Consider the following 12,306-nt stretch of genomic DNA (forward strand, 5'->3'; position numbering starts at 1 on the left):
TTGGAAAAGACTCTGATGCTGGGAGGGATTGGGGGCAAGAGGAGAAGGGAATGACGGAGGAAGAGATGGCTAGATGGCATCACTGACTCGATGGATGTGAGTCTGAGTGAACTCCGGGAGTTGGTGATGGACAGGGAGGCCTGGCGTGCTGCGATTCATGGGGTTGCAAAGAGTCAGACATGACTGAGCGACTGATCTGATCTGATGTGATCACATGGCCGTATAGGTGTGAGTCTGTTTCTAAAGTTTCTTCTATTCTAGTGTATTTCAACTTGTTACTCTTGTGCCAATACCATATTGTCCTAATTATTATAGCTTTAAACTAAGTCCTCATATCTGGTGTAAGTCTTCTACCTTTATTCTTCTTTCTTCTTGATTATATTGGCTTCTTTGTATTTCCACACAAATTTTAGATCAATTGATCAATTCAGAAGATCTGATATTTACTGAGAATTCATTGAATCTCTACATTGACAGAACTGACACTTAAACAATATTGATTTTTCTAAATTTATGAACATGGTATAACTCTATATTTGGATATAATTTCTCCCAGCAATGTTGTGAAATTTGAAGTACTGATGTGTTTCACATTATTCACTAGATTCAGCCCTAGATATTTGCAGGGAGTGGTTAGCTTATTTTATCAATATAATTATTTAATTATTTGATCTTAGTACAAAGCAGTACAATTCATTTTTTCAATTCATTTTTTTATTAACCTCATAGCCAGTTCTCAGGCCGCTCTACTTTGCCATGAGCAGTGTACTTCTATTACATCCTCAGGTGTAACACTCTCAAGATCTAAGGAGGACATGCTTAACAGTTGCCTTTGTTTATTTTTGTTTAGCAGCTCCTTGGAACTCACATAAAGTTTCTATTCTTTGTCATATATGTCCACTAAAGACCACTCAATTAGCTTAGTGCTCATCTAATTATTGGACAGATATTTCCTTAGTAGTTTTAGGAACCAAAACAGCATCTAATATTTGCAAGACACTTTATATATATGTTGGAGCATGCCTTCAACACGCATCCAGACACTTTATAGTTCTGCTGTATCCTTCACTTCCTCCTTGCACAGAACCTCCAGGTTTGCCAGAGGTGAGAGTTTAGGATCTTCTCCAGTCTTTTCAGAACATTTGTAGATTTCTAATGTCTCAGGAGGGTATCCCAGGTGTTGCTAGTGGTAAGAACCTGCCTGACAGTGCAGGAGACATAAGAGATGAGGGTTCAATCCCTCCATCAGAACGATCCCCTGGAGGAGAGCATGGCAATCCAGTCCAGTATTCTTGCCTGGAGAATCCCATAGACAGAGGAGCCTGGCTGGTTATAGTCCTTAGGGTTGCACAGAGTCAGACACAACTGAAGTGACTTAGTACACACACACACGCAGTGTCTTGGGAATTCATCAGGTTTCCAAAGCCTTCCATGAATATCTCATTCCTCAACTTTTCCTTTTAAGCTTTTTGGTTAGCGTATTGATTTCTATAGCTTCAGGCATCTACAATATTCAAAAATTGCCCCTGATTGTTTTCAACAAATGTGTCTGTGGAAAGGCTGTTCATACTGGGAAACTTCTGAGATCAATCCTGAATGTAGTCTTCCACAGTGACCACAGGCAGGTTAAATAATAATGATTCTCTGGGAACAGGGTTTTGAAGGAGTTCCAGCTCCACTCACTGCCTCCTACTTGAGGCTGATATATTGTTGATGCTTTTCACCATGATTATACGCTGTAGCTTTTCAAGGCTACCTCAAAGCTGGGAAGATAGAAGGGAATAAGGCAAAACATGACAAACCTCACTGTTATTACTGGGGTTTATCCATTTTCTTGAAGAACTCTGCAAATTGATGCACTTCTTGGCTAATGGTCAAAGATCTGAAAAAGCATATCTGATAAGTTTTACTTGTGCTTTCATTGTTTTATATCAGAGAGAATTATTAGAAGTCATTACTCTATACCACATTTGCTGAAATCCTTCAGTCTAAGTTTGAAAGGAAGTAATGAAAAGTGGATACTCTTACTTTTTCAAAATCATGGGGTTCAATATTTCACCAACAATGAAAATAGTTTCTAGGATTTTGGAGACATCTTTTTTTCAGAATTTTTCTCAACTTACAGAGAATGTTTATCATTAAAAAATGTTAACCATTATCAAACTTTTACATTTACAGAGAAAGTCACTTGTTCCCTCAGCTAGGTTTGTGTCTATGCTACACATTGTACATCAAATAATGCAATGATAATCTGGGGCTCGGGGTGACATTAGTTTTCTCCAGCAAAAAGTATGTTCCAGTAAGCAGAAAATGTTTAGGGGTGAATCAATGTAATTTAAGCAATGTTTAAAATTACTTAAAGATGAACTCTAGTCTTATGACTACTCTTCAACCTCAGGTTTATTCTTAAGGCTTGTTTACAGATCTTCATAATCTTCAGGCTTCAGCTGAAGTTGGAACATTTACTTGATCCTTTTTACTTGGCAAGCTCTAGACTCCAGTTTTTTTTTTTTTCTTTGAGCCCTCAGAACATTTCAATTTTTTTTGTTTGTTTCTAAAGCTCCTACACAATATTTTATAGTCAGCCATTCAGACTCTCAGCTCCTGATTTCAAATCAACAATCACTTCAAAGGTAAAATCACATCAAATAACAGGCTTCCTGATATGGATTTCCCAAACCCTCTGCTTTCTTGTCCCCAGAAATCCTCACAACTTTTAACACTCTTCCCTGATGACAAATACATATGTACATAGGCATATGTTTGTGTGTCTGTGATGAGCCAGACAGAGGAAGAAAATACAGACATAAATATAGATGTTATATCAAGAAGTTTCTGGTCATTGCAATTATATATTATTTGTAGATGATAAAATGTCCTACTTGAAAAATCCATGAAAGGAAACTAAAGTTACTAAATCTACCAAAGAATTCTGTTCTCAGCATATAAGTGGGTTTGGTCAAATAGTCTCTATTACAGTCATGACAGAAAAGTTAAGAGATACATACTTTTTAGGGCATTATTCTTCAGTATTGATGAAAAACAAAAATGCACATACATGTGCAGACACTTCACTGCCAGCAAACTATCTCAAAGAGATAGTACAGGAATAATAAAAGATGTATGCAGGTAGGAGCATTTCTATATTAACAAAAGTTCAAAATAATCTGAATATCCTTGAACACTAAGATAATTTTTAAGATTATTATAGGCATGAAATATGGTATTATGAGAGACATTTATTTATATAGATTGTGAAAGTACCTGTTGCTATTATCTGATGTCACCAAGAAGTCAGAGATATATTATAAATAATACATACATACACACATATCCACAGAAACACACATGCATATTTCTCTGTGTGTTCAAATATAACCATAAATACATATTATTTTCCTTCTTTTTTGCTTTAATATGTCTGTATATCAGTAACTGGGTCTATGTGTGGGTCTGTGTTTAATAACTAGGGGAAAAGAGAAAGGACAGCCTTGAAAATAACCAGCAAATGTAATTTTGGTCTCATGTTATTCCCTCTAGCTGGAGCAATCTTCCTCTGCTTTCTTCCTGCATGTGTGTATGTATATATACATATATAAAAACATATACATCACACATATAATTACACTTTAATGAACATTGAAAAAAACAGAAATTATACATGCCAAACTGTCAAGAGATAATAGCAGTAAGAGATGAGTACATTATACATATATATTTTTTAACACATGTGATAATTTTCTACTCTAATTTTTTTAAAAATCAAAATATGACATTTATAAGGTACCTTTTCACTGTAGATAAGATACAGTTTAAGATCTCAGGATAGAATTACAAAAAACATTTTATTGAAGACAAAACTGAGCTGTAGTTCATGAAGCAAAACTTGAACTGAATCTTAAAGAAAATCAGAAGAGACAGGGCTCAGGAAAGTCACTCCTGACTTTAAGGGAGAGGTGGACCATAGCTAACAGCAAGGGCACAGGGCACCAGCTTGTGTAGACAGAGCTGGAGAGGCTCATCTGCGATCCGGCAGCAGCCCTTTCTTCAGACTGGAATGAAACAGACCTCGTAGAAGTGTGGTATAGATCCCACTCCTTTCAGAAGTGGTGCAGTATCAATGTTCTTCGGATCAACCAGAGGTTTCAAGGTAAATTTCTGTAAAATGCTGACCAGGAGTAAAAACAGTTCCATGCGGGCCAGGCCTTCTCCAACACAAACTCTTTTTCCTAGAAATGAGACATAAATGAAATATCCATATAATTCTCATTTGATCTAGTGCACAGGGAGGTGTAGATAAATATGAAATGAAAGAATAGAGTAAATAAATAGATAAACTAAGGAAAGACCAAATAACCAATGGCTTCTCCTATTTACACCAAAATCTGGTCTGCTTCAGTCCCTCAGAACATATTTCTGTGTACATTCTATTTAATATATTTTTTTAATCCCTTCTGTACACCCATGTGGGAATTGCTTTCCTGAGGGTGGCCAGTGACATTTTTCTACACTCACACACACACACAGATATACACAAACACACAGACGTATACACACAAACAGACATATATACACACACTTGCTCATCCCAATCGGCATGAGACACACTATATGTTCTCCATCTACCTCCAACCCAAGTCTCAACAACAGGTTTATTTCTCCTCATCTGATTTCTAAAAATAATCTTGACCTTGCCATGTCCCTGTTTTAACACTATTTTAAGAGTTTACCACTATCAGGTATAAAAAGAAATGTCACAAACTAGACAAAAGTATGACTACATGTTCACCAATCCCGGACACATAAGCTATTTGAGGTGTGAGGAATTTCCAGTCATTCCTCCAACTGAAATACTCGTCTCCTCAACTCTGCCAGCTGAGATTCTCTACATCCTTCTAGATCCACTGCATTTGTCATTTACTCTATACAAACTTCTTTGATCTATTCAGGTAGATATAATTTACTCCCTCATTGGTATTCCACAAGACTTATTAGTGCTTCTAATACAGAATATTTCACATGAAATTATAATTATTCCTCTGTCCCACACACTGGAATATAAGCTCAGAAGGTAAAGCCTTAGATCTTATAATGGTAGCACAGTGTCAGGACAAGAGCAATCCCACAAACCCTGTATATTGAGCAGAAATCTCAAGCAGGCTCATTATGCAACAATGGACCCAAAATTCAGGAAGAATATAAGATTAGCATTGTCTGTCCATGCGATCACCTCTGGGCACTGTTCATAGTGTGGGGGTGTTTCTCCATCTTCCCAGATCCATTCTGTTTGTTTTTCTTTTGCACCTACTCTGTGTTTAGGAAGTTGATTTCTTTGGAACGCACAACCCCAATAGTTAGTTACCTTCTTTACTGTGAGTAAACTCAGAGGATTAAACATTGAGAAGGTTAGAGTATGCCCTCCCTCAGTCCCAGCCTGTCAGGCCACAGTTTCAGCAGTGGCTATATTCTCCAACCTACAGACCCATCTCCTGCTGAGGCAGCCATTCTCTTTGCTAAAAGTCTGCTTGAGTTTCAGCAACACCCTCCTTCTCCTGACTCTTCGACACAGGATGGGAACATCGTCCTGCTGATGCTCATCCCTGAGTACTTGACCACTCCTTGCCATGTCCCTTAATCGTGTCCACACCTCTGAAAACAGTCTCTTCATTAAACTGTCTAAAGTATCCTACCTCTTTCTTTCAAGGACCCTGACAAATTAAAGGAAGATACTAAATATAAAATGTTTCTTCCTGCAAGAAAACTTCCTTTATCTTCCAACTACTCTGCCCTCTGCTGTGTCCCTCAAAACGCAAGATTCAGGAGCTTCTCTCTCTGGATGCCCACTGAAAGAGTGGAAACACTCTGAAGAGTATTTTCTCTCTGGAGTATCCTTGCCTTTAACCTGCATTTCTCTTTCTTAGAGGAAGGATGCATCTGTTACTCACATTTGTATCTCTGGACCTGAGTGAGCATGAGTCTACTACATATAAGGTATGCAGACTACATTGAGTGAATTGACTTCATTGAGTGAATTGACTTCTTAGGGCAGAGGAGAAAAGCCGCAGTGTCTAGAAACCTAGATATCTAGGAGGAGCTCTTAGGAGACTCAGCAGTGGGTAAGACAGCAGAAGTCAGGAAATACAGTCTCCAATCCAATGAAAAATTATCTGCACTTTGGGAGTAGTGCCTCTGGCCTCATGCAAATGACAGTTTGTCCAGCCCAGACTAGCCTCCATGCAAAGCCCTTCCTTCTCTCATTTTACCACTGATGTACAGACAAAAATGAAGCATGCTTGCCTGCTGAAAAAGCCATGAAGTAGTCACTCTTCTTAAAGTTACCACTTTTATCCAGGAAGTGACCAGGATCAAACTGCTCTGGGTTGGGAAACTCCTTGCCATCATGCAGGACAGAAGTCAGAGATGTTAATATGGTTGTGCCCTGAGATAAAGAGAAACAGATTAACTGGATTACAAAAATGGTCACGGAGCTTGAAAAAAAAAAATACCTTGTCTAATCCTTTCCTTTTGTAGATGAGATGACTGAAGCACACATACAAAAAAAAAAATTTATGCTTTCCATGTCAGAGAACAAGTTAATGACCAAGCCTGTGCTGTGCTTAGACACTCAAGTCATGTCCGACTCTTTGCAACCCCATGGACTGTAGCCCACCAGGCTCCTCTGTCCATGGGAATTCTCCAGGCAAGAATACTGGAGTGCCATGCCCTCCTCCAGGGGACCTTTCCAACCCAGGGGTCAAACCTAGGTCTCCCTCATTGCAGGCAGATTCTTTACTGTCTGAGCCACCAGGGAAGCCCAGTGACCAAGCCTAACAGATCTTAAATCCTACAACGCCGGTTCAGGGCACTGTTAAAACCTGACTCCAAGATAATCGTCTTCAGCTTGTAGTCTACCTACTGCACTTGCTTTCCAGTAAATTAAAGGAGCTGCGTTTTTCTTGACAAAAAACGTTAAACGTGCTGATGTCACTGAAAATCTAGCTCTTTCTCTTTGGAATCAAATATGACATCTTCTTCAAAACTACATGAGTGGCCATATTTTTGAAAACTATTTTCTTCTCCTACTAAGATGAGTAACTAGTAAGCATACCCTCCTCCTCCTATGTTTTTTCAATGTATTTGTTGAATATTCTTCTTGAAGTAGGGTGGCATTTCTGGTTTCTTGTAAGGTTTTCCTAAACTCAGAGATACCATGTAACATAACAATTTAGAGTTTAGTTTTTAGAATCAGTTGAACATTTTTCTCTGCTAAATTAATCTCTGTGACTATAGGAAAGTTTTTTGCCTTTTTTTTTTTTTAACAGTTGCATGCTTCATTTTCATCACAAGTAAAATATAAACAGGGAGTTCCCTGGTGGCTAGGGTTCAATCTATCCCTGGTGGGAGAACTAAGATCCCACAAGTGGCTAAGCACACCAAAAAAAAAAAAAAAACTAAACTAAAAACAAGCAAACAAAAAAAAAAAATAAACAATTATTTTATTATGTAATGAGATAATATAAGAAATACTTTTTAAACAGAGGTTATTACCACAAGCTAAAACACTCAATAAATAGAAATTTTGCTGCTATTATGATAACAATAATTTTATTCACAATATCTTGGGATCACAATAATACAGAGACAAAATTTAAATTCAGATTCATCTGAATGCCTTCTGGTATACTGTATAGCCTTTCCAAATACATGATATAGTTCTCACTCCAAAACATCATGAATTGAAAGACAATCATTTCCAAGTGTGCAAATAAATAAAAGAATCAAGATTGCCTGGAGAAATATCAAAAACCTCAGATATGCAGATGACACCACCCTTCTGGCAGAAAATGAAGAGGAACTAAAGAGCCTCTTGATGAAAGTGAAAGGTGAAAAAAACTGACATAAAACTCAACATTTAAAAAACTAACATCAGGGCATCCAGTTCGATCACTTCATGGCAAATAGATGGGAAAACAATGAAAACAGTGACAGACTTTGTTTTCTTGGACTCCAAAATCACTGCAGATGGTGACTGCAGCCATGAAATTAAGATGCTTAGCCCTTGGAAGAAGAGCTATGATCAACCTAAACAACATATTAAAAAGCAGAGACATTGCTGACAAAGGTCCATCTAGTTCAAGCTATGGTTTTTCCAGTAGTCAAGTATAGAGTTGGACCATAAGGAACATTGAGCACCGAAGAATTGATGCTCTTGAACTGTGGTTTTGGAGAAGACTCTTGAGAGTCCCTTATAATGCAAGGAGGTCAAACCAGTCGATTCTGAAGGAAATCAGTCCTGAAAGTTCATTGGAAGGACTGATGTTGAAGCTCCAGTACTTTGACCACCTGATGCAAAGAACTGACTCATTCGAAAAGACCCTGATGCTGGGAAAATTGAAGGCAGTAGGAGAAGGGGATGACGGAGGGTGAGATGGTTGGATGGCATCACCGACTCCATGGACATGAGTTTGAGCAAGCTCTAGGAGATGGTGATGGACAGGGAGGGCTGGCGTGCTACAGTCCATGGGGTCGCAAAGAGTTGGTCATGAATGAGTAACTGAACTGATTGGAATAAAGGGGAAACTGGAGTTTCAGTCTTTCCTAAACCTCTTCCTTATGACACAGCAACTCCTGTGATTCATTTTCTGACCTGGGTGGGCTTAGAGATGTGCCCTGCGCATGAAGTACAGGAAGATAGTATGGCCACAGTACAAAGGCTTTCATATAAAGCTAATTAATGACCAAAAAATTTATCCTGGATGATGGGACCATCTGTTGCAGTTTAGTCACTGAGTTGTGTCTGACTCTTTGTGACCTCAAGGACTGCAGCCTGCCAAGCCACTCTGTCCATGAGATTTCCCAGGCAAGAATACTGGAGTGGGTTGCCATTTCCTTCTCCAGGGGATCTTCCCAACTGAGGAAGATGGGACCGTATACTTCAAGGTATAACAGAGTAACTGCTTTTGAGTTGCCCTCACAAACCTGAAATATATATAAAAACAGACAAGAGGACTTCCCTGGTGATCCAGTGGTGAAGAATCTGCCTGCCACAGGACATGGGTTTGATCCCTGATCCGAGAACATCCCACATGCCTCGGGGCAACAAAGTCCGTGCACTGCAACTACTGAGCCCACATGCTCTACAGCCTGCATGATGCAAGAAGACAATCATTGCCATGAGAAGCCCAGGCACTGCACTAGAAACTAGCCTCTGCTCATCACAGCTAGAGAAACCCACAAGCAGCAATGAAGACCCAGTGCAGCCAAATTAAATAATACTTTCTGAAATCCTCAGGGGAAAAAACACAAAGTAACAGCTTTCCAGCATTGAACAAGAAGCAATCCAGGATTGTGATTCTTTAATAAAGAGGAATTAGGTAGGCCCTATATTCACTCCTAATATACTTCTGAAAACACTTTCCTCCTAGAGTGCAGGGAGGTGGCAGCCGAGCAAAGTGGGACCCTTTCTGAGCTAAGGAGACAGAGATCAAAACCTGATGCCTGCAACTCATGAGGAAGGACACAAGTCAGGAATAATCTATAAACAGGGAAGATCTCAAAAGTATACAAGACTATTCTCTGTACATTCATGTCTGTGGGTTGGGCAGCTTCAGGACCCCAATTAGAGTATGATTCCTGGGGAGGTGAGAATTGAAAGTGGATACCAGATGCTGTACAGTGATAGAGAAGTTGAGGTTCCAACCCAGTGAGAGTGGAAAGAACTTTCCTGTCAACTCAGATTTACTGTTATGATTGATCCCCCAAATTCTAAGTTGTTGGATTAATGAACCCACCCTGGACTAAGGGTCATGCCCTAAGATTAAATCAAAAATTGAAATTAAATCACAATGACAAACAATTATAGTAAGCTTAAGACACTAAAGGACATCTGTCAGTAACTTAGCTGCTTATCAAAATAAAATTCAGTGCCCTTAAAGAAAGGGTAATCCAGATTCCCCATAAGACATCATTCAAAACATTCACTATACAACAGAAAATTAAAAATAAATGTGAAATGAAGTAAATGTGACCCAAATTTGAAGGAAAAAGAGCCAATAGAATCCATATTAGAACCCATATTAGAACCGATATTATCCTAGATATTAGAATTATCTAAGAACTGCACAAGTACTACAAACCATCCATCATAAGTATATCTAAGTTCTTAAAGGAATAATTAATAACAAAAAAAGAATAAATGAGAAATCTCAACAGAGATTCAAAACAGTAAAAATAGGAATTCAAGAAATGAAATTTTTACTGGATTGAATTAAAAACATTAGAGACTGCAAAAGAAAAGGTTAGTGAATTTAGAGACATACCAACAGAGTAACGGCTGAGAAGCCCCTATTGGAAGAACTTTCCAACACACAGTAATTATAAACTGTGAAATACACACAAACACACACATTCTGCAAGGCAGCCAAAAGCATGAAGTGTAGAAAACACTTGAGAAGACAAAAAGATACTGGGTGAGTTTTCCATTTTAATGATGTTATCATGAGGACAGGTCTCAGACAACAAAATATTGAGTGACTAAAACATGGCCATAAGCCAAGTCTCACTGCTTTAAAGAATCAATGACAATATTCAGCTGTACCCACTGCACAGAAACAAACAAACAAAAAAAACAGGGCTGGGGGTGGGGGGGGCGGCGGATAATTCCATAAAAGAAAGAGCCAGAGAAGAGGACCCTTAAATTCCCTATATGAAATATCCCAAATCTCTGAAAATCCTATAAGCCCTGAATTACATGTGGAATAAATTCCAGATAACTACCCTAAAGTTAAAAAAAAAACTAAATTTAAAACTCAGAATTTTGAGTTGAGAACAGCATAGTTAATGACCTGCTAAAACAAGCAAATGAACAAAGCTTCATGTTCCTCAAAGGATATAAATGAATCACGAGTCCCTATGATATATCATTAAAAATATGTAGACAAAAAATCCAAAATAATTAGACACACATACATACACACACACACACCAAGAAAATGTGACCCATACACAAGAGAAACAGAAGAACAACAGTAACACTAAAATAACAATAGTGATAATGGAATAAACAAGAATTTTGAATCACAATCAAATTTTGAATTTATAATCATAGCTATTATAGTCAAGGAAATGAAAAAATGTCTCAACATTAAGTAAAATGTTAATGAATGAATGATCAAAATATAAATTGTAAAGAGAACCCAAATGGAAATTCCAAAACTAAAATTTATTGTTGATTGTATTAATTATTAAATAGACTTTACAATAGTTTGAAAGAAAAAGTTGGTGAAATAGAAGATAAATCAATAAAACTTTTTTCAGTCTGTAGAAAAGGAAAAAATTGAAAACAAATAAGCAACCAGAACCTAAGGAACCTTTTCAACAACACAATAAGGTGATTGGAGTACCAAAAAAAAAAGAAAAGAAAATAATTGAGAGAGGATGGGCAAAAAAAATTGAGAAAATAATGAAGAAAATGTAGACATCTACAATGTAGACTGAGCGACTTCACTTTCACTTTTCACTTTCATGCATTGGAGAAGGAAATGGCAACCCACTCCAATGTTCTTGCCTGGAGAATCCCAGGGACGGGCGAGCCTGGTGGGCTGCCATCTGTGGGGTCGCACAGAGTCGGACACGACTGAAGTGACTTAGCAGCAGCAGCAGCACAATGTAGACAAATAGAATAAATAAAAACAAAACCAGACTTAAACATAAATATATTGTAGTTAAAATATAGTCAAATACACAGAGAAAACTTGAAGGCAGTCGAAGAAAAATGGCCCATTACCTACATAAGAACAAGAATTCAAATGACTGCTGAATACTCATCAATAAAATGGAAATCAGAAAATAGTAAAATGAAATATTTAAATTGCTAAAGGGAAAAACTTATACCCAGTTAACATAGTAATCTATATGCAGATATCCACCTGTTGTAAACAAAGTTTTATTGGAATATTTCCCTGCCTATTTCTTAAAGTATTAACTATGGCTGCCTTTATTCTACAATGGCAGATTAAGACTACATGGTCCACAAAATCTGTATCACTACGTGGCCTCTTAAAGAGATGTTTGCCTGTTTAAAGCAAAAATTATAACACTGATGGTAGCTTTATAATATACATAGATATTATACATGTGATTGCCATTTCCTTCTCCAATGCATGAAAGTGAAAAATGAAAAGTGAAGTCGCTCAGAAGTGTCTGACCCTCAGCGACCCCAGGACTGCAGCCTTCCAGGCTCCTCCATCCATGGGATTTCCCAGGCAAGAGTACTGGAGTGGGGTCCCATTGCCTTCTCTGATAAAG

General features: G+C 37.9%; 1 protein-coding gene across 3 annotated transcripts in view; it reads right to left on the bottom strand.

Annotated features, from left to right (window-relative positions):
- Positions 1–3,253: 3,253 nt before the first annotated feature.
- LOC133239204 (cytochrome P450 2C31-like) overlaps positions 3,254–12,306 on the bottom strand; it is an 84,789-nt gene continuing 75,736 nt past the window's right edge. The window contains exons 8-9 of one of the 3 annotated variants that reach the window (XM_061402868.1): positions 6,298–6,439; positions 3,254–4,229 (exon numbers count right to left, since the gene is read on the bottom strand). In XM_061402868.1, the coding sequence (XP_061258852.1) occupies positions 4,048–4,229; positions 6,298–6,439 (324 nt within the window). In that variant the 3' untranslated portion in view covers positions 3,254–4,047. The remainder of the gene's footprint in view (positions 4,230–6,297; positions 6,440–12,306) is intronic. The other 2 variants (XM_061402870.1, XM_061402871.1) reach the window with 2 other exon arrangements.

Source organism: Bos javanicus, chromosome 26 (genome assembly GCF_032452875.1).
Source record: "Bos javanicus breed banteng chromosome 26, ARS-OSU_banteng_1.0, whole genome shotgun sequence".
NCBI lineage: Eukaryota > Metazoa > Chordata > Mammalia > Artiodactyla > Bovidae > Bos > Bos javanicus.